General features: G+C 40.3%; 1 protein-coding gene across 2 annotated transcripts in view; it reads left to right on the forward strand.

The window, feature by feature from the left end:
• Positions 1-18753, forward strand: part of NPR3 (natriuretic peptide receptor 3) — a 64883-nt gene that overhangs the window by 11928 nt on the left and 34202 nt on the right. For both annotated transcript variants that reach the window (XM_012807075.2, XM_003792926.3), the window contains exons 2-3: positions 70-192; positions 10373-10539. In XM_012807075.2, coding sequence (XP_012662529.1) covers positions 70-192; positions 10373-10539 — 290 coding nt within the window. The remainder of the gene's footprint in view (positions 1-69; positions 193-10372; positions 10540-18753) is intronic.

Raw genomic sequence — 18753 nt, forward strand, 5'->3', positions numbered from 1 at the left:
TGCTGGTGCAGACGCACGATCAGCGTCCTTGTGAAGGGGTGTCTCACGGTGCTGTCTCTTTCTCCCCAGTGGTCCTCATGTGTGCGAGCAGCGACACCATCCGGAGCATCATGCTGGCGGCGCACCGGCACGGCATGACCAGTGGAGACTACGCCTTCTTCAACATCGAGCTCTTCAACAGCTCCACCTACGGTAACTCTGCTTCCCGGTTCCTCTCCTCTGCTCAGGCGTCAAAAAGAGGTTGTGAGGAAGGTTCAAAACATTGGAATTAAGTCTGTAGATGTGATGTTTGTAAATACGATTTTGGAGAGTTGTGATTCTGGACATGCTCACAACTTCTCATAATTTCTGCAGCTTTTCTTCTTCTCTGACAACCCATATAGAGCCTGTACGTCAGATGCACTTGTCTGCACTTGTCTGGGGTGAGTGTAGCCCACTCCTGCACCCAAACGGTCACACAGCCAGGCCCCAAAGTCACCTTGCCCAGTGCTTTTCCAACTATGGGTTGCTGTCACCATGATGGACTGTTGGAATAACTTTAGTGTGATTTAGGCAGAATTTTTAATAGAACAGAATAGGTTAGAACATAACACAATATAATAGAACAGGTCAAGGTATGTCACACGTAGCATGTATATTGTTTTAGAAAATGTTTAGTAATACAATTGCATGTAAGTGTGTACATACTTATACTTGCCACATATATATTTGTAATGGGCCACGGTGTGAAATAAAATAACTATTGTTGTACCTTGAGGTACAAACACTTGGAAGCTGTTGCCCCCCAGCGCTCTCTTTCCTTCCAGATTACTGGACTTGACACTTGGTGGTGGACTGAAAGCATTTATTCCTTAGCATGGGTCTGGGGAAGTTCCCAGGGTTCCTGTGATGGAGGGTGTTTAAGGAGGTCATCCTGATTGCAGGTAGAAACATTTTGCCCCTCAAACGTGCTTAGGACTTTCTCTGAAGTAGACGCTGTGGGGATGTAGAACATTCTCTCAAATGCTGCAAGTTGGCTGCTCCAGGCTGAGCAGTTACAGGGGAACTGTAAGTGCGCACATCACGAATGGCATGTTTATACCCAGCTCCACTTCCCAGCTCTTGCTGACGAGATATACTTGGACAGGATCTAAACCTTAAAACATACTCCCCGGTTTCCTGCCCTGATATCCCGGCTTACTCAAGCAGTAGGTCATTGTGTACGTACAGATAATAAAACTCACTTCTCCTGGGGATAAAGAAAAGTTGATGAGACAAAAGTAGCCACTGCTTCCTGTAGTGGATAAAATCAGAGATTTGAGGCTTGCAAGATAAACACCCTGTTTTGCCCTCCTTGTGTTTTTTTTCCTCCCTCTTTTACATGGTAGCATGGTAATTTCACTTCTTGACCCAAGATCAGAATGAAATTAAATTCTTGGCTGCAGTATTGAGTTCATTGAGAGAATGGTAAAAACTAGTGAAAATGAAAAGATGTATTCCTAGTTTTGCAAGTTGGGGTCTGCAAATATAGAATTTAGAGGCAATGTGTGTGGATGCACATTGTACATGGGCAGATGCATTGTGCATCTGGTACGTAATGCAAATGTTAGGCACTAGAATCATTTCATCCACAGATAAAGTTTCTATTGTTTTTCTCTGTTAATTACAATACAGGAGTACTGTAGACAATTTGGAAAACATAGAAAAGCACAGTGAAGAAAATAAGTTACCATAATTCTGCCACTGAGATAAAAGCATATTCATAAGTTTTAGAAGTACTTCCTATTTATATAGATATATTTAAACATATTTTTCTTTTTATTTATTTATTTATTGAATGGTAACTGTACATTAATGCACTTCTGGGGTACAGTGTGGAGTTTTCACACACAATCCGAAACACTTCGATCAAACTGGTTAACATAGCCCTCATGTCATTTTCTTAGTTATTATTTTAAAACGTTCACATTCTACTCTTAGAAAGATTCACTTGTACCCTTGTAAGATAAACCTCAGAAGTGATCCCTCCAATCCGCCTCCCTCTACCCATTCCTCCTTTCCCTCTCCCTCCTGCCTCCCCATATTCTTAGGCTGTTATTAGGTTATAGCTTTCATATAAAAGGGATAAATTAGTTTCATAATAGGGGTGTGTACATTGGATACTTTTTCTTCCATTCTTGTGATACTTTGCTAAGAGGAACATTTTCCAGCTCCAAAAAATATTTTTCAAAAATAAATATATTAGGGTGTTAAATCGGAAGTATCACAAAATATTTTCCAATGGAATGATATTATTGATAGTATCATAGCTTTTAGAATGGTTATAGTGTTGTATTTAATCTCTTATTTTTCAATATTATGTTGTTCCCAGCCGTTTGCTACTAAGAATGATGGCTCCCACCACATACACTGGGGCTGGCCAGTTCAGGTTGGAACCTGGCTTGGGCCTGCTAAACAACAATGACAACTACAACAAAAAAATAGCCAGGCATTATGGCAAGTGCCTGTAGTCCCAGCTACTTGGCAGGCTGAGGCAAGAGAATCACTTAAGCCCAAGAGTTTGAGGTTGCTGTGAGCTGTGATGCCACAGCACTCTACTGAGACAACATAGTGAGACTCTTGTCTCAAAAAAAAAGAATGATGCTATGTTGAGTAGCCTTCACATATTTATACATATATTGTCTGTAAAATAAAATTCTAGAAGTAGAATTGCTGGCTTAAAGTTTGCGTGCATTTAAATTTTGATAGATATCATCAAGTTGTTCTGCAGAAATGTTTACCAGTTTTCACTTTTGCAAAAATGTATGAGTTTATCTGATTTCCTCAATGCTTGTCAACCCTACATAATTTAACTTGTACATCATTTTGTTTGTTTGAATTTCTATTTATGTTCATACAGCAAAGTTTTGCAGTTTTCTTTATTCACATTCTGTACCATTCTTGTCAAGTTTATTCTTAGGCATTCTAAGTTTTTTAGTTGTTATTGTGATTATGATATTTTCCTGTTACATTTTTTAATAGTAGTCATATAAGAAAAATTAGGAGTTTTTGGTTATTTATTTTGCAAGACAGATTCTGCATGTTAAGTTCTCTGCTCTAATAACTTTTATATTATTTTCAAATAACAATGACAGTTTTCCCATCCATTTTGTTAGGTGAACATCTTATTTCTTCTCCTTTTCTTACTGCATTGGTAAGAGCTTCCAGAATATTATATGACAGTGGTAATTCTTTAATTTTTGACTTGTCTTGAAGATGTTAAAGTCCTTTTATTCCTGTTTTATCAAGTGTGATTTTAAAAATTAGAAATGAACATTGGAATTTTATCAATTGCATTTGATAAATTTTTAAAAATAATTTCCTATGTGAGGCAATCACAGCATTCTTAGAATCAAATTTATTATAAATTTTTTAAAAGACATTGCTGAATTTAAGTTTTTTAGTATTTTACTTAGTATTTTGAATCTATATTCATGAATTATATTTGAGAATAGCTTTCTTGCCCTGAGATATTACTACCAGATTTTGACATCAGGCTCATGTTAGCTTTATAGAATTAACTGGGACACTTTCTGTTGCTTTCCGTGCTCTGTGACAGTTTATATGTCACAGGAATATTCTTTGATATATGGAAACAATTCAATTTTGTGTTTGCAACTAACTTCTTTATAGAGTTAATTATTGGACAACTTTAAAAAAACACTTTTTGTTTTGAAATAATTTTAGACTTACAGAAAACTTAAAAAAACTAGTCTAGGTTAAGTATCTCTTCTCTAAAATGCTGGGAGCTGAAGTGTTTTGAATTTCAGATCTTTTTGGGATTTTGAAATATTTACGTATAATGAGATGCCTCAGGGATGAGAGTGAAGTTTAAACGCGAAATTCACTTATGTTTTATCCCCACCTTATACACATACCCCGGAGATAGTTCTATTTTTCCCATGGGGATGTTGAATAATCCATGCGCTGTGCACCTGAATTTTAACACATCATGTGAGGTGAGGTGTGGAATTTCCCACTGTGGTGTCATGTTGGCACTCAAAAAGTTTCAGATTTTGGCGATCTGATATTTGGATTAGGGATGCTCATCCTGTCTAGAGACTTCATATGTAGTCGTGTGTCACTTAACATCATGGACACATTTTGAGAAATGAGTCATCAGTCAATTTTGTCATTTGCGAACACTCTGGATATACTCACACAAAACTGGATGGTCTAGGCTACTACACACCTAGGCTGTATGGTACAGCCCCCTGCTCCTGGACTACAAACTCATACGGCATTGACTGTACTGAATACTGTAGGCAGCTATAACACAATGTCAAGTATTTGGGTATCTAACCATCTCTGAACGTAGAAAAGGTGAAAATACAATTATAATCTTATGAGATCACTGCTGTATGTGTGATTCATCACTGACTAAAACATTGTTATCAGGTACATGACGGCGTGTGTTTACCAAGCTTCCTCTACTGTGAACAACTTAAATAACCATAGTACAATTACCAAAGAAGAAAACTAATGTTGGCACACTGCTATTAACTAAACTATAGTCCTATTTGAAATTTACCACTTTTCCTCCTAATGTTCTTTTTTTGGTTCCAAGATCCAGTCCAGGATCCCACACTGCATTTATTTGTTGTGACTCCTTAATCTGTTCTGATCCGTCGTACTCTTTCCTTGTCTTTCATGCCTTTGGCACTTTTGAGGAGTCTATTATTTTGTAGAATGCTTTCCAATTTGGATTTATTTAGTATTGTCCCAGGACAAGATCCAGTTTATACATTTTGGCAAGAATACTAAAAAAGTGATATTGTGTTCTGCTCAGAGTATTGTACTAGTGCAGGGAAGTCTTATCTATATGACCAGATTACTCACACCTGCAATCCTAGCACTTTGCAAACCAGTGCAGGAGGATTGCTTGAGGTCTGGCTTTTGAGACTGGCTTGAGCAAGAGTGAGACCCCGTCTCAAAAAATAAGTTATATCTATAGGACTTATTGCTGGTGATGGTTAGGCAACTTGTAAAAACTTGCTTTTAGTTTTTCTGCTTCTTGACAATTGCACATAGTTATACAGAGTGCTTGTATAAAGTATACTTGGTGTTTCTAATTAGATTCCTTTTATTTTACCTTTTATATCATGCTTGTCTGGTGTTGGTCTGCCTGAGAGTCTGTGCCATACACTAGCTCCTAAATCTAAGAGCTAAGGGGTTAAGAGTCTAAACCCTGGCAATGTGACTTGACCTTGCCCTCCCCTCCGTTAGTTTTATCTAATGATAATAGTATTGCTTACATTATAGCATCAGGCTGAGGAACAAATGAGAAGATGTATGTAAAATACCTACCAAACTTCTTGGAATGTAATAACTATTCAATATACATTCACTACATTTATTGTTAGTCTTAGTTTACTTTGACCATTGCATATCGTACTTTAAAAATTATAAGTTGAGTTTGTACATGTTTCTGTGGTGGTAGTTTTATGGATAGATTTAGGGTCATACATTCAGTTCCCAAATTAACCAGTGTTTATTTACTACACCCTAAGGACCTGTGTGCATTAGGAATTGCGTCTGCATGCACATAACCCAGACACCCAATTATAGTGATGTGAACAAATGGAGAGGGTTATTCTTCTACCTGAGAGGAGTCCAGAGATGGGGAGTCCAGGGCAGGGGTGGTGGTTTCATAATGTCATCAGAGATCCAGGTTTCTTCTGTTTTCCTATTCTCTCAGTCTTAGGAGTCCTTTTTTGAGATCAAAGATGGTGGCTAGGGCTTAATTCTAGGCAAGACAAAAGGAAATGACATCAGGCAAAACAGGCTTTCCCAGTAGACAAGGTTCATTTTGTTGTTGTTTAAAAATATATATATTTTTCAGATTAATATAAGGGTTCATACAATTAGGTTATGTTGTTTGCATTTGTTAGGTAAAGTCCAAATTGTACTTGTTCCTTTCAGCCAGGAGGTGTGCGATATACCCTTACTCTGTGCCTATTAGGTGAAAGCTTACCAATCCCTCTTCTCCTTCCCCTTCCACTCTTCTTGAATTTAATTGTGTTTTTCTCTCATTTGGGCAAGTAGTTGTTTACCTACTAGTTTCATATTAGTATTGAGTGCATTGGATGCTTCCTCCATTCTTCTGATACTTTACTTAGGAGGATGTTCTCTAAATCCATCCAGGTAAATACAAAAGATGTAAAGTCTCCACCTTTTTAATGGCTGTATAGTATTCCTTGGTATACATATAAAACAGTTTATTTGTCCATTTGTGAGTTGGTGGGAACTTGGGTTGTTTCCACATTTTGTCAATTGTGAATTGAGCTGCAATAAAAATTCTAGAGCAAATGTCCTTATGGTAACATGTTTTTTTCCTTCTGGGTAGATACCTAGTAATGGGATTGTGGGATCAAATGGAAGCTACTTTTAGCTTCCATTCTGAAGGTTGTCTATTTGCTTTGATTGTCAAGTCCTTAGCTGTGCAAGGTGCATTTTGAAAGAACTTCCTGGAAGCTAAACTCACTAATTTCTGGTTACGTATCATTGGCTATCCCTAATTGCCAGTGAGGTCAAGAAAATGTTGTGTGTTTCAACTGGAATCCTAAATCAATTTAGGAATTTGTTACTAAGGGAAGAAGGGAGAGAGGATGTACAGGGATAACTGTTTTTGTTTTTCATAGACCCTGAAGCACCTTCCTCTTTGGATAGACATAGGAAACAGCATCATTTGGTGAGCCGAGTGACCGGCCCAGGGTTCTGGTATACATCAAACCAGGTCTATAGAAGTACATTTTGTGCCCTAAGGACAGAAAGTTCTTCACCATCCACCTCTCCCTGGGCCAACACCTATACCAAAAAGCCCTCTGTTTTCATCACTATTCATTGGATAGTGGGTTTACTGGATACTGTGTCCATTTTTACCAATTACTAGATTGTTTGGTCTTGGTGAGCACTCAAAAAAATTCTCAGATTTGCCCAAGTTATAGGATTACAAGAATTCAATCAGTAGTGTATGACAGAGGCATTCAAGTGACTGAAAATAAGATGTAAAAGTTAAGCTTAAAAACATTTAGAGAGAAAAGAAAAACATCTAGAGAAATGACATTTATTGCCCTCTAGAGTTTTTAAAAGCATTTATTGGCATTTTTTTCTCCTGGTCGTATCTCCTTAGCATGTAAGTTAGGTGGTAAGGTATTCTGTCTGGACAGTTAAGATTAATTGTAGAGACTTCTTGCCTTCCTGAGAACTTAGAGGGCAGTAATTAAAGTGGGGATAAAAGTATAGTAGAGATCAGTGATGTGCACAATTTAAAGTATTTGTTGTCACTTGGGCATTCTGCCATGGCCGTGGATTGACCATAGCCCTAATTGAAATCCTCATTCCCATGTCCACTATCCCCCCCTTCATCTGGCTCTGCAGTTTCTTCTAATGATAATCCATTTCCCCTTGTTGTCCTCTGTGACATGCCCCCCTCTGTGTTGTCCCTCACTCACTTCAGTCTTGAGATAGTCCTTGCATAGCCCTCTGCTTTCATTCTCATAGGGCTCTATACTTTTTACAATTGCAAAAATAATTTTTATTGAAAATTTACTATGTAAAGAAAAGTATAAAAGGGAATAAAAGAAGAGAAACCACAAGAGGAAACTTGCTCCTGATTCTAACCACCCAGAAAACCCTTTAAACATTTTGGGGGTGTGACTTCCCGCGTATAACCTCTCATTTAAACATTTTGAGGGTGTGACTTCCCGTGTACAACCTCTCGTAACCTCTTGCCTGGATCACTGTGGCTGTGAACGCTCAGCATCTCTCCATGTCTCCCCACCCTAGTCCACTGCTGTTTCCCAAGGCCTGATTCTCATCATGTCACTCTTCCATTCCGCTCATAAATCTCCAGAGGCACCCAGTTGTCTACTGAATTAAATTTGTCCCCATGGATGGGACGTCATGCCAAGCTGACCTCTGCCTTCTTAGTGTTCAACAGCCTCGACATGGGAGACATTACTGACACAACATCATAAGAAAAGCCACAAAAGCAGGAAGTCATAGTCCTAGTTCTGGTTGTGAATAGATACTCATTTCGCCTGGCTTATCCTTTATTAGGAATTGTTGTTTCCATCCTCCTTTTCTAGAAAACAAAACTCCAAAGTTACTACCTTTTAGACCATGGTGGACAAACTTACTACACGGGATTTAACTTCTTTCTAAATTAAAGAAAAATATGTTTTGCTCATTGCAGTAACTGGGATAGTTGCTATTCCTAGTTCTATGTGTGTTTTCTAATTACACAGCACGAAAGCCTAGAGGGTTAAGTGTTTCCCTTCTTACACTCCTGGAGCTGGGCAATAACCCTCTTTGCCTAAGAGACATCACTCCTGCTGAGTCTCGGTACCTCAAGCAATTAAGACTGAATCAATAAGTATTGATTGCATGCCTGTAAACAGTGGGTTCCTCCACAGGGTGAAGAGTTTCTGGGCATTCTTAGAATTTGGGGTCCTCCTGACAAAGGAATTGGCCCCTTAACAAAGCCAGATGGTCTGTGTCTTGTTAGCTGAGCACCCAGCTGTGTTCACCTGCCTGGTGGCAGTGGTGCCCAGCTTGATGGCTCTGTGTGGGCTGTGGCCTCCTCTGTGTCTGGGAGGTTTCATGGGAGAGGAGGAGGATTTTGTTCAGAGTTCTGCTTGGTAGTCTGAAATTTAATCTTGTGCTCATCAAGTTCGGATCTAGTCCTTAATGAATTCTGGCCTCAGCTGTGTCTTATTTATCTTTAAGCAGCTCCTGGTAGATAGTAAGCAATTAATACATGCTTGCTATTATTAGGGTTATGATCATACAGATGCCTCCACAAACACATTCTTTGTCTCTGTCTTTTCTGAGGTTCCGGCTCCAGCTGCCTACTGGGTATCGTGTTTGCCCCTCGGCCAGTGCTGTGTGCTCTGCCAAGCACACCTTGCCCTCCTCCTGCCTGCCTGTTAAAATCCCAGCCTCACGTGTAGGACCCAGCTGGCGCTCATCGCTTCTTCCTCTGTACTCAGCATTGCTTCCTTGTGCTCCCCTCCCCCGACGGGAAGCTGTCAGTCCTATCCTGTAATAACCTCAGTTGTTTACATGTCTGACTTTCAGTCTGTCTCTGGAATGTGGTGGAAACTGCTCAGACATTTATAATGCCCAGCACGGCCATCTCGGAACCTTGCGTGTAATACGTAGATCACACATGTTTGTCTGATTTGAGTTGTGAGAGAAATCCCAAAGCCACCAAGTCTCAGTTGAACTTCTGGAAGAGTAGAGCGTGTGCTGCGGAGTCCTGGCCACGCACCCCAGGGGCATCCTCACTGCATAGCTGTTCGGCTTGAGGCCTCTGCTATGGACAGGGAGCTTGAGACAAATGAATGATTTTGGTGCTGGACTCCAGCAGGTTGAATACCTTGTTGTATTTTCAGAGATCTCCAGGAATCATAGTAATAAATGACAGACCTCCCCCACCCCAGCTTATTGTCAAAAATTAGAGGTCCGCCTTGCCTTTGGAGGCTCTGCAGGTCATATACTTTCTCAAAAATGAAATAATAAAGAGAAGAATATTTATTCTTATGCATGTAATTGGCCTTTGCTTTTGTGCAAGGGAGATCAGTGAAGCAGCAGGCTACACGGCTTCTTAGTGCCCCAGTTTCCCCATCTGTAAAAGAGAGGGGATGGTAGTGCCCGAACCACGAGGATTAAATGTATTTATGCATCCCAAGTGCTCATTAAATAGAGCTTTTATTATTATGTATGTACTTAATCAATTTTAGCAATTTTCTTTTATTCAAACAACATTAACAGATGATGGATATTTTCCTGTAAGTGATTTTTATGATGTTGCTGGCACTAGAGATATAAATGTTCAAATCTACCTATCGGAGATACCTTTCACTCTGAAGGGGTTCAAGAGATATCAACAAACTCAAACTTTTTTCTTTGATTGTTGCCAACTCCATCGTGCGCGCGCACGTCTGGGTCCTATATCCCCGTGACCTGCTGTCCTGTACCTACATAACATCGGGTTTATTATGTCACACTGGTATAATATTATTTATTTTGCCTCTGCAGTTGATGGTAGGTATTAAAAAAAATAAGTGTGAATGGAAAGGAATAAAAACTTACTGCTTGTTCCCGCAATGCCGCATATCTGAGAGGCTGAAATTGCAGTTACCTGGTTATTCTGAGCACATGTCCAAAGGGCCTTCTTCTCCTTTAATGGTCTTGACATTGTCACGTTATACCCAAGTGCAAACCTATGACAATACCTCTTGCCCTGGCTGCCAAAAGTAACATGAGGGACCCATCATCGTTGTAAAGGGAGAATGGCCTCTTTATGGTGACTGGCTTGGAATTATAAATATTTTTATTTCTTCTGCAGGCGATGGCTCGTGGAAGAGAGGAGACAAACATGACTTTGAAGCTAAGCAGGCGTACTCGTCCCTTCAAACAGTCACCCTACTGAGGACAGTGAAACCTGAGTTTGAGAAGTTTTCCATGGAAGTGAAAAGTTCTGTTGAGAAACAAGGACTCAATGAGGAAGATTACGTAAGTCCTTGATTATGAGCCTAGACCTTCAGTATCCTGAAAACAGTCTTTTAATTAAATCAGAGGTGACAGAGTGTCCCATTCTGAATCATTCAAAAATTCCTAGGTTTAAGACTGAATGTCACTGTTGCCTTCTCTCTCTCTCTGTGTTTTTCTGGCCAGTTTTCCTCCCTCCTTGCCCCACCATGCCCCTGCCACCCCACCCTTCACGTACACTTTTTCAAGGGCTACAGGAAGGAAGATGGCTTTTTGTGGGACCTTGTGCTAATGCTGAGCAGAATGCCTGCAGACTTCAATCCCGTATTTGACTTAGGAGGGCTTTCGGGGAGGGGATGAATGAAGGCATGCCGAGGTTTTGCATACCTAATTTTTCCAAAGCTGGTGGTAGCAGACATTTGGGGGTTTAGGAGCTGCTTTCTTGTGGCACCCTGTCTTAGCTTATGGCCAGTCTGCTCTGCTTCTCTCCAGTGTGGATGGAGCTGGTGTCCCCTTCTGCTGGGAGCTGCTTCCTACTCGGTCGGGTACTTCAGGGCTTCCCACTCTCAGTGCTGTTGTGACTGGTGCATCTTCTAAGAGTGGACTAGAGTCGGAAGCTCAGACCAGGCTAAGGATGAAGCTGAGGGGCTCATCTCAGAGGTGGGGACTGACCACCCTGCACTTGGTGCCATCATTTCAGCTGCCTCTGGCACACTTTACTATGTGGCCATCGTGTCACTCCTGCAAATGCTTTCTTAGAGCAGAGTGAACAGTCGGGTAGGTGTGCTGGTTTTCAAAACTGTTCACTCCACGGTGTCTAAAACGGAAAAGGAATTCCTTCCTAATGATAGGCATATGGCCGAACAGTCCTGCCCAAGTTGGATAATGATCAACTCATGAGAGATGTTCACTTCCAAACAGGAGAACTCCTGATTCATTCACTTGAAGCGCCACCCACTACTGGCATCAGCCTCAGACACACCTTGTTCAGAACCTGAGTCTAGTGCTTCTGAGCTGTGTGATTTTGAAAAAATCGCTCAGTCTCCCTGATTCAAAGTTCTCTTTCCTGTTGGGAGGATGGCAGATAATTTTTTCTAAAGCCTTTAGCCCTGTCCCTGTCAAAAAGTTCAAACTAAATAGATAGTACCTCTTTTGTTCTTTTGTTACAAGATTATACCTATCTTTATAGGAATTTGCTGCCAAATGATGTACAAAGGGTCTTATACACATATTTATGAATGTTTTAAATGTTATGTCTGTATTATATATACATCATTAAAATAACATTTACCTTTCTAAATCAGTGCCATCTAGTAGATGAATACAATATGAGTCACAAATGTGAGCTGCCTATATGTTTAAAAATTTGCTATTAGACACATTTAAAAAAGAAGTAAAAGAAAAACCAGGCAAGATTAATTTTAACAGTATATTGTATTTAACTCAAAACATCAGTATTATAATTTCAACATTTAATCAATATAAAAATTACTTATGAGGTTTTTCTATTCTTTGTATGGTATAAAGTCTTTGAAATCTAGTCTAATTTTATACTTACAGTATTTTGAGCCCTTGTGCAGGTACTTGGTAGCCATGCATGACTAGTGGCTACCATATTGGACAATGTGCTCCAGAAGGAGTGTTTCTGCCACAGACACCAAGTCTGGGGAGATGTATGATAGACAGCCTTGCATTATCCAAATGCGTTGCCGCAGGGATGTGAAGGGACACAAAGGGTATTGAATTTCCTTTGGTAGTGCTGTCAAAGGTGACCTGTACCAATACTGAAAACGTTAAGCTCTTTTGTATATGCTACTGAATATTATTTTACTTTGTTAGGCTTCTATTAATTGTATGGTTTAAAAACTTAACAATGGTGCTTATTTTGTCTGGCATTTTCCCGGAGGTTGTTGAAAGCTTGACTATTTTAGCATATGCTGTCCAACATAATGACGCTTGTTGGCAAAAGTTGGCATCCCAACACGCTACTGGGGGATTCTTCTTGGTCAACAGTTGTTCTGTGTTCAGAATAGTAAGTCTTATTTTAACGGTAGTCTATGCAGAACCTCCCTGGGAAAGTATACCTGCTATAAAGACTCAGAATACCTTCCAAACCAAATAGTAGTGCTTTAGAGATTACTTGTGGCTGAAGATTTCAATACTGCTTTTGGCTGATGGTGAGAGTATTAAAACTGACTCTATAAATAAATAAGTAAAATAGTTTTAAAAAGTGTCCTTAAGTATGCACACTTGAATTTAAGTTTTAAGTATATTAAATTAAGTATAATTCATTAAATTGCAATGTTTAATGGCTCTGACTAGATCCCAATATAGCATTAAATATTAAGCAGGGATAGTGGGCATCTTAGCTTTAAAATGAAGAGCATATAACATTTCATATCTGTTCATATCACCACTTAAGCATGATGTTTACTGTGTGGTTTGGGGGAGAGTTTTTATTAGATCGTGGAAATTGGATTTTATTCCTTATTAGTGAAGTTTTACTTATTTATTAAGGCCAAATTACACCTTTTATTAGGATCATTGAAACAAAAATAGCACAAGCATCCAGGTTTGTATAATGTAGGCTAAAGAAAGACTTTGGACATATGTCTTTGTTTTAGGCATTCTACATCATCTGCTGTCACTGATTCTATTTCATATCCGTGAATACCACATCCATCCATCTCATGACCACATTTTCAGCATCCTTGGAAAGGTTAGGATCTTCTCAAAATGCAAAAATTTGAAACTTTGAAATTTTTACGGGCTATGCTAACACATAAAGAGGATGGGATGGCCCTGATTTTTTTAGTAAAATTAATGTTTTGTATTTTTAGTTTATTTGTATTTCAAATTTTGATGGATTAATGCAATTTTGTTTCTGTAAAATTGATCTCCTCTCCCTCTATCTTTTGTCCTGTTTCTCTCTCTCTTTTTTCTTTTTAGAGAGGGGGTCTTGCTCGAGCTGAGGCTCACAGCAGCCTCAAATTTCTGGGCTCAAGCAACCCTCCCATTGCAGACTCCTGAGTAATTGGAATTATAGGCATGTGCTACCACACCTGGCTGTGTCTTTTTGTAATTGACTTTTTAATTGAGATAACTGCAGGTTTACATGTAATTTTAAGATGCAATGCAGAGAGATCCCTGTATACATTGTCCATTTTTTCCAAAGGTAACATTTTGGAAAATTACATATAAAATCACGATCAGGATGTTAACACTAATGCAGTGCACTGAACATATTCAGATTTCCCCAGTTTTACTTACAGTCATGGGTATGAAGTTTCATGCAGTTTATCACCTGTGTGGATTTAGGTGTTTGACTTTTATCAAATTCCCTTTCCATGTCTGGCGGATAATCAGATAGTTTTTCTTTATTCTGTTATGAAGTTATAATGTGGTGAGTTGAGTTCACATACGAATCCCACAGTTTATAAGTTTAGAAAGAGAGCTTTATTTCTTCAAAAGGGGATTACATCCTGCAGGTGAGAAGTCCAGACTGTAGCTGAAAAAACTAAAAGCAAGTACTTTAGGGAGGGAGGAGTAAGAGGGAATTTATGCTGAACAGGTTGGCCAAGTATACATAATTAACACATGTAGGAGGAGCTATGAATAGTCATGAAAGGGGGTCATGCATATGTGTTATAAACAAACACACTCGCGGTGTGTGTCCCATGTTCACCTTGGGGTGGAGACTTCACATGTATTCTGTGTATTATAATTAGGCCCTATGGTCTTTTGAGGACACAAAGGCACTCAGGTGTTCAACCTCTGTAAAACTGACCAGAGGTAGTCCATGGTCAGTGGTCCCTTGTCAGGAGAAAGTTATAAAAAGAGCGTCTTGTCCAATCAAAGCTCTAGTTACAGCTTGTGGAGCAGAGGGCCTAATCAGCCAGGGTCTGGTGGATGGTGAGCTGCCATTGCTTGCTTATCTCAGGGCCAGAGTTTATTTAGCTGCTAGAGAAAAAGGAAAAATAAATCCTGGGGCACTTACAACAGAGTTTATTCTTTAAGTGTAGGGGTGTGTGACTTAACCCTTGCCTGGCATGGCCTCAGGTCCTCTGTCTAAGTTGGTATCATATTGCCACAAAGATTCCCTTCTATCAGCCTTATGACCTCTATTTTGACATTGATGCTGGTTAGTTGTGTCAGACGCGGATCTGTCCTCTCATCTCATCGTGGCCAGGAACTCAGTTTTTAAGGTTTCTCTGAGATCTCCTTGGCCACGAGATGGTCTGTTCAGTGGTTGGGGGCTTCGGATTTTATTTTTGGTATATACTTGCATTACTACAGTTTTCTAATTTTGACAATTTCTGCAATTCTAGAAGAACTAGTCTCTCTCTGCCTCTCTCTCTTCGTGCTGTAGAGCTTTTCAGGCTAGGTTGGCTTTTAAATTAGTTTTTCTGGGTGACATGTCTGCTCTTGTTTCACACAACTTTGGTGTGATAGAAAACAGAATTAGGACTGGTCTATCATTGAGTACATACCCTAATTGTCTAGCTAGTACATGTATCTATGCCAGCGTCTCCACCATTCCCATGAGGAATATAATAATATTTTTAAAAGTACATTTGGCTGGGTGTGGTGGCTCACAGCTATAATCCCAAATAATGGAAAACTGAGGTGGTGGAATCACTTGAGGCCAGGAATTCAAGACCAGCCTGAGTAACAAAGTGAGATTTACTCTCTAGAAAAAAAGAAATTAGTTGGGCATGGTGGTGAGCACCTGCAGTTTCAGCTGTTTGGGAGGGTGAGGCAGGAGGATCATCAGAGCCCAGAAGTACAAGGTTATGATGAGCTCCGACAGTGCCTCTGCATTCCAGATGGGGTGTCAGAGTGAGCTCTCCTGTCTAAAAACAACGAAAAAGAAACAAGATTGCATTAGCTCATCGAAATTTGGTAAATTAAAAATATGTGATATTAATTTTACTAGTCTTTTTTCTTACTGGTGAACCTAGTGGAAACTTATTCCCTTCTGATATACTATTATGTTTTCATGGCGCCTGGAGGCCATCTCTGGGCGTAGCCTAGGTGGTTAGTTAAATAGCCTTAGGAGTTCACAGCCCTGCCTCTTACTATTCTTATTTTACCCTTATTAATCATCTTGAGCACATTTTTGAAAGTTGGTCCCTTAGTTTACTGACCATAAAATGAAGATGATAACTTTTAACTGACAAAGTTGTTGAAAGCTCTCAGGAATTATATACAAATGATGTTTGAGCCCTGCCGGACCCCTAGGAAGACGCAGTGGAGGGCAGCCACTGTTTCTTTTCTTTTTCTCTCCTACTCCAGGCCAATGTGTTATGGCTTCTCACACTGCCTCCTGGCTCTCTGCTCCCTCCCACCGCAGTGCACCTGCTCAGTGTCATTACAAAGCCTGGCGTGGGACTTTCTAATTAACTTCGATCTCCGCCGCCAGCCTGAATGCTGGGAGAGCAGCAGCCCTGTGTGTTTCTGCTCTCTCACCTTCTCTTCTGTGTCTGTGGCACATAAAAGTACCACAGATTTTTATACCACAGACAAAATAATAGGTGCTATTATGTCTTATACTTATACTATTATGATGATTATTTTTGTTATTCTCGAATCCCAATGTCATTGAATCCACCCCACTTCCTGCATGGTGGTGGAAACTGAGGCTCGGGGAGGGCTGGCAGGCATGACCAGTATATGGGAGTCAGGGCCACAGGCCGGCGGGCGATAGCATCCTGGGCTGGGGTCTTGTTCGGTACACAGAGCAAAGCCTTCTGTTTCGCTGGTTCTGTGGGAGATGGTGTTGGGGGAGAGGGGCGGGGTTCACAGTGAGGGTACTGAAGACCACCTGGAGGTCCTCAGATCTAACGTTAGAAGTAAAGCCCCACTGGAGAGGTGCTCAAGTGTGGGTGGAGCTCCAGGCCTGGCTTTGGGAAGTCGCTGCCAAGTGCCTGTCTGGCCTTCTCTGGACTTCTGCACTGGCCTGCCCACGTGTGCAGTGGTTCTCACTCAGGGCATCTTGATGGAGGCGTTCGGCCTCTGTTACCCGAGTGGCTCCAATTCCAGAGCGCTGGTATTTGGTTTTAGAATGCGCTGTGTGCTGGCCAAGCCCAGATTAGTTTCGTCTTCTGACTCCTGGGTCAGTGACTTTCTTTTTCCACTACATCAGTCTGACCTTTGTGACAACAATGTGCCCCATGAGGGGCAAACCCATGACCTGAGGATTACGTGTCTCTGTTGCCACAGGCGAGCCTGGCAGGCGCTCCGGCTGGCGTGTTTCCTTCCTTGCCCTGCACCTCACCTGCCCAGATCCACACTTTCCAGATGTAACCAGATGCTGGCTAGTGAGCGGCTCAGGGGGCGTGGCTGGGAGCTTTATCCTGGACAGTGGGTGGTGGGATCCTCATGCCCTAAAAATACTTCAGCAGGTATATAAATAACCGTGGCCATGAGCTCTGGGGGCCCACAAGAGCTCTATTCCTGTGCCGTCCTGCACATAAAACACCAGCACCTTCGTGTAAAGTGCTTTGACATGCCGGTGGTGTCACTGAAATCTGGATATTTTATCTTATAGCAGAGAAATGTAGCACATATATGAAAGTATCTGTTTCTAGAGAAATGAAATCAAAGTGGATTCACTTAGTTCTTTAGTAGGAGGCTGCTTTCAAATTCATCCATGTTTTTATGAGTTCTTTAAGTGGATGAGGGTTTTTGACTTAGGGTACATTAACTCTTTATATTTATGGACAAGATTTTGTAAATGCAAATATGTATACTTTTGGAGAGAGTGGTCAGTACTTACCATCTGATTCTTAATGAGGTCAGTGTAGGGCCAAGCTAAGAATCACTGAGGTGGCTAGACCCTGGCTGGTCGGTGTACCATTTGCTCAGTTACTGTCCTGAGCCCTGTTTATTCACACGGATAGAGCACTACATGGTTGCCTTGTAAAATCACTCCCTTGGAAGAAAATATAGAAATGGGCCTAATCTTACATTCAAAACCCATTATTTTTCTTTCTGAGATAAAAGAGATATTTATTCATTTGTTTATTCATTTATTCTGGACTTGGGAGACAGTTCAGTCTTTCCAATTCTCCATATCTTTGCATTATACTTTAAAAGGTAGACTTAAATTTTTCCTTCTGCTATTTCTCAAGTGAGTCTGAGCCAACCTTGGAGACACTTTTTCCCTTCTGGCAGCCTTTCTGGCTTCTCTGCCCTGTAAATCCCACACTTGGCCTTGACCCATCTCCCTATTGTGTTTGGCACTTTTGAGACCCATTCACTGGCGAGCCTTTAATAGTTGATTCAGCCCTGGGGTAAAGCTCACCTTCTTTCCCTGATATTTTTATTGTTTAAATCGAAATAATATATGAATTTTTAGATTGAAAGAGCCCAATACGATGAATGAAAAAAGAACCCATATTGGGTAAAAAAACAAATGCATAGTACTAAGGAGTTATAGGCAAACATGAGCCTCCTGCTCTGTTCTTTTCTACCCCTGACTCCCATTCCTTAGAAGCAATCATCATTAATGTTTTATCTCCTTTTCTGTGGTTTCCATCCATATTTCTGAAGTAGATTGTGCATATTGCTATTTTTAATATTATCTCTTGATTTCCTAAATGCAGAATGATTTAGCACTTTTATACTTTTTTTCTGCCAATACTTCCCTTTACTCCTACCCTTCCAATACTTGATAGCATAGTTTCTGTTTAAAAATACATACATGAAATAAAATTTGAAGAAAAGCTAAAAATATGTTCAAGCTTTTGCTATTATGACCAAATAAATATTTACAGCAGAACCCTACAGTGTTCTGTCATTACGTATCTTTCCTATGTAGCTTTTCGTTTTCTCTGGTGTTAATAATTGCCTTCCCCCTGAGTAGCTGGGACTACAGGAAGGTGCCACCATGCCCAGCTAATTTTTTTTCCCCATTTTTTGTAGAGACAGCGTTCTTGCTTTTGCTCAGGCTGGTCTCGAATTCCTGGTCTCCAGCAGTCCTCTTGACTCAGCCTCTCAGAGTGTTAGGATTATAGGTGTGAACTACTATGCCCAGCCTTGCCTGAGTTTTTTTGTTTTGTTTTGTTTCCATGTAGTTCTCACTATTTCATTTTCTTTCCTCAGACATTTAGATGATGATGCTATTTTTTTTTTGAACCCTTCCTGCTCTAGTCTAGAATAATTTCTTCCTTCAGTATCAAATTGAAAATGTCCTTCAGTTCTCTCTTATGTTGTATCCATTTTCTTTGATATCAG

This window comes from Otolemur garnettii, unplaced genomic scaffold (genome assembly GCF_000181295.1).
Source record: "Otolemur garnettii isolate 467f Iridium unplaced genomic scaffold, OtoGar3 scaffold00063, whole genome shotgun sequence".
Lineage (NCBI taxonomy): Eukaryota > Metazoa > Chordata > Mammalia > Primates > Galagidae > Otolemur > Otolemur garnettii.